This window comes from Nicotiana tomentosiformis, chromosome 9, assembly GCF_000390325.3.
Source record: "Nicotiana tomentosiformis chromosome 9, ASM39032v3, whole genome shotgun sequence".
Taxonomy (NCBI): domain Eukaryota; kingdom Viridiplantae; phylum Streptophyta; class Magnoliopsida; order Solanales; family Solanaceae; genus Nicotiana; species Nicotiana tomentosiformis.
The window spans coordinates 279,577-284,100 of record NC_090820.1 but is presented as its reverse complement, the minus strand read 5'-3'; the positions used below and the strand labels follow the sequence as shown (position 1 = coordinate 284,100).

Sequence of the window (4,524 nt, the reverse complement as noted above, 5' to 3'; positions counted from 1 at the left end):
GAAACCTGCCTTCGGTTCCGAGCTAGCACTTATGAAGAACTTATGAACGAAAATAAGAACTTTGAATAACTTTTAGAAACAGAGAGAACAGAAGTATATTGCATTGGTATGCGTGTTACAGAGTGTCTAATGAGTAATTAGCTTCCCCCTTTATATAGTAGGGAAGTTTTACCCTAGGTACAATTCTAAGGAAGGTAAAAATCTTCCTTTTCGCTAGTCACTCATTTTCTGCTAATACGGGCCGAGATTCACGCCGTGATATCTGGTTGGGCACAGATATCACAACTCTTTGTTAATCGTGTGCGGTCACTGGTAATGCTCTCCGAGGTCTTGGGACTCAAACCGGACCCGGGGCACGTGGTCTCGATGGCTCCGAAGGCAGGTGTTTTGCTTGGGCCCTGATATGAGAGATTCTTGGCTCTGATTCCGATTCCTTACAGTCACGTCCTTGCTCTTTTTGCTTCACCGGAAAATCGGGGTGCTCATTAGACTCGATTTTATCCGTATACAAATTTTTTTTGGGTGATAATATAAAATTGACCATCAGCATTTATTAGTGCGATAAAGTGACACAAAACCCCTTAGTAAATCAAAAAGAATCTCAAACAATATATACTAATATGGTATATAACAATTACCAAAGATACCCACTAATGACTTTGTCATTTTCCTAGTCTAAAAATCCTGCTCAGAGGATAGGCATCTTTCACATCATTATATGTGCGCATCTTAAGAAGTGTGAAACAAAGCAAACGCCTCTCCAAACAAAAAAAAAAACAAAGAAAAAAAAAAAGGGAAATGGCCCTTCCAAATTCTTCTTTCTTGCCACTTCTAGCACTGCCACTTCTCTACTGGGGTTTCAACTTGCCCAAGCGTCAGCCAAAGGAAACAAAACTAGTGTTTTATGTCCATGACTATTTAAGTGGGCATGACACATCTGCAATCACTGTAGCAGGAAAAGACGGGCCGAAAACTTGTGTTCTTCATTTTGGGACAATGGTTGCAGTGGATGATCGAGTAACTGAAGGTCCAGATCCAAAGTCCAAAGAGATTGGTAGAGCCCAAGGCATGTACATAAATTCACAGTTAGATGGCAAGGGACTGCACTTGATGTTTTCTATTATTTTCACTGATGGGGAATTCAAAGGTAGTACTTTGGAGATTCAAGGTGCTGATCTTTTTGCAATGAAGGAGAGGGAATTCTCAATTGTCTCAGGGACTGGTTATTTTAGATTTGTTAAAGGCTATGGCATAATGACAACTCAGTTTATTGATATTCCTAATCTCAGAGCCATTCTTAAGCTTGATGTTACTGTCAACCACTATTGATTTTAGGAGTTCATTGACTTTTCCTAGTTTATGTCAAAGTTTTGGATGTATTCTGCCTCTTTTCCTAGAATCAAATTCGATGCTACTTTTTTCTACTTACTGAAATGACTATTAACTGAACCAAGTGAAGTATTTCATCTTTACTAATTTGCTTATATGTCAAAGTCATGAAGTATTTAATTTTTTTAAAATAATTATTAATATTATTAAGCAAAGCTTTAATTAAAAATTATACATGAAAGAAAGAGAATAAAAAAGTTTTCCTAAATGATCGATGTGAATATTCGTATGATGACTTGTTTATCCAAGTTAAAATTTTCACCCTATCTAGAAATTTAGGGCTTTGAACAAAGACTTATCTTTATGTATAATTAGTGTTAAAATTACCTGATAGGCTTCTGTAAAGACAACAACAATTTATTACGGCATTAGTTTAAATAAATAACCCAAAAACAAATATGAGATAGAGAAAAATTAATTAATAATTATTACCCGAAGACATGTAATACCCTTGTTGTATCATAAGTCAGGGAACGAAGAGCAAGAAAGTAAGGGTTTTCAATTTCACTTTGTTAGGATGAATCAAAGATGTGTCAGTATCAAAATAGTATATATGTTTCTGATCATTGGAGTGTGTCGACGAAAACAAGTTTAATGGAATTTAAAAGGCCAAATACTTGGACGGTCCGTTAAACTAACACTCCAACTCAAATCAAAGTGTGCATATTAAACACTAAAATCTTAATCCCAAACAAAAATGTGTGAAGCTCAAAAACAACTTGCGTAGAAATATAACCGCCGCAAAAATGGCATATCATTAAAACAAGCCACATCAGTAAAACAAAAACCATACTATTATTTCTTTTTGTTCTAAAAAAGCAACTTGGATATGGCGGGGTGTTGACTATGGTTCCCTATATCTTTTTCATTGACCCGAAATTTTTTTAGACGATCCGGGTCCGAGGTCACGGGCCCATGCGGAAGGCTTGGACTATAGCAAACGAAAATCTGGGAATCGGGTAAAATTCTAGTTTTATGGTCGTAAAATACCAAAAAATGAGGAACAATCATGGCGGGGCGGTGACTAAGGTTCTTTAGGTCGTTATTGATAGTCCGAAAAAATTTAAGGCAATCCGAATCCAGAGGCCCAGGTCCATGCGGAAGGCGTGGGTTATAGCACACAAAAATTTGGAAATCGGACGAAATTCCAGTTTTATGGCCGTAAAATGCCAATAAACGAGGAACAGTCATGGCGGGGCAGTGACTATGGTTCCTTGGTTGTTTTTGATGGCCCGAAAAAGTTTTAAGAGATTCGGATCCGGGGACCTGGGGCCTAAAGAGGATGACGTGGGTTATAACATACGAAAATCTAGGAATCGGGCAGAAATCCAGTATTATGGCCGTAAAATGCCAAAAAATAAGGAACGGTCATGGTTGGGCGGTGACTATGGTTCCTTAGGTTATTTATAATTTACCGAAAAAGAATTAGACGATCTAGGTCCGGGGGCCCAGGCCCATGCGGAAGGCGTGGGCTATAGCGGCGAAATTCCAGAAATATGGTTCCTTAGGTCATTTTTGATGGACCAGAAATATTTTTGGCGATCTAAGTTAGGGGACCCAAGCCCATGCGGAAGGCGGGATAGATACATCTATGGTTCGTGTTGTTCGACCCTCGGCAGTGCGCACACTAATGGGATCGAGTCGTACGCCACGTCAGGATTTATGTACCACACTCTCATGAGAGCGGGTCGTTCGCCTCGGCAATAAAATAGATGTATCGATAGTTTGGTAATGTTATGATGGATCGGGCCGTACGCCTCGGCATTTCTATGAAATACTATTATGAAAAAAATATGGAAATGAGGCGGAATTCTAGTTTTATGGCCGTAAAATATCAAAAAATGAGGAATGATCATGGCGGGGTGGTGACTATGGTTTTTTTGGTAGGTTTTGATAGCCCAAATAATTTTTAGACGATCCGGGTCTGGGTCTGGGCCAATGCGGAAGGTGCGGGATAGCGACACGAAAATCTGAGAATCGGACGAAATTCTAGTTTTATGGCCGTAAAATGCCAAAAAAAAGGAACGATCATGGCAGGGCGGTGACTATGGTTCCTTAGGTCTTTTTTGATGGACTAGAAAAACTTTTGGCGATCCGGGTCAGGGGACCCGAGCCCATGCGGAAGGCGTGGGTTATCGCACACGGAAATCTAGGAATCGAGCGAAATTCAAGTTTAATGGCCGTAAAATGCCAAAAAATGAGGAACGGTCATGGAGGGCGGTGAATATGGTTCCTTAGGTCGTTTTTGATGTCCTAAAAGTTTTTAGGCGATCTAGGTTTGGAGGCCCGGTCCCATGCAAAAGGCGGGGGCTATAGCACATGCAAATCTGGAAATAGGGCAAAATTCTAGTTTTTTGGCCGTAAAACGCCAAAAAATGAGGAACGGTCATACCGGGGCGGTGACTAGGGTTCCTTAGGTTATTTTGGATGTTCCGAAAATTTCTTAGGCGATCCGGGTTCGGGAGCTCGGGCCCATGCGAAATGCTTGGGTTATCTTATTCGAAAATCTGGTAATCGGGTAGAATTCGAGTTTTATGACTCTAAAATGCCAATAGAATGAGGAACCGTTATGGATGGGTGTTGACTACTGTTCCATAATTCATTTTTGATGACCCGAAAAAATTTGAGACGATCCAGGTCCGGGGACCCAGGCCCATGCGGAAGCGTGGGTTATAGCACACGAAAATCGAGAAATCAGGCAAAATTCTAGGTTTATGGCCATAAAATGCCAAAACATAAGGAACGATCATTGTGCGGCGGTGACCCATACGGAAGGCGTGGGTTATAGCACACGAAAATAGAGGAATCAAGCGGAATTCTAGGTTTATGGCCATAAAATGCCAAAAAATAAGGAACGATCAGGGCGGGGCGGTGACTATGGTTCCATAGGTCAGGTTTTATGGCCCGAAAAAGTTTTAGGAGATCCGGATCCGGGGAACCTGGACCATGCAAATGACGTGTGCTATAGCACACGAATATGTGGGAATCAGACGAAATTCCAGCTTTGTGGTCGTAAAACTCCAAAATATAGGGAACGATCATGGTGGGGCAGTGATTTTGGTTCCTTAGGTTGTTTTTAATGGACCTGAAAAATTTTAAGCGATCCGAGTCCGCATACTCGGGCCCATACAGAAG

The 4,524-nt window shown here is 40.7% G+C and overlaps 1 protein-coding gene across 1 annotated transcript; it reads left to right on the top strand.

The window, feature by feature from the left end:
- Positions 1-613: 613 nt before the first annotated feature.
- Positions 614-1,453, top strand: LOC104087129 (dirigent protein 1-like). Its single transcript, XM_009591534.4, has one exon. The coding sequence runs from the start codon at positions 799-801 to the stop codon at positions 1,327-1,329; it is 531 nt and encodes a 176-aa protein (XP_009589829.1). The 5' UTR covers positions 614-798; the 3' UTR covers positions 1,330-1,453.
- Positions 1,454-4,524: the final 3,071 nt, after the last annotated feature.

What these genes read in the sequence shown, in the direction of transcription:
- LOC104087129 (XM_009591534.4), top strand. Translation starts at nt 799, where the DNA reads ATGGCCCTTCCAAATTCTTCTTTCTTGCCACTTCTAGCACTGCCACTT.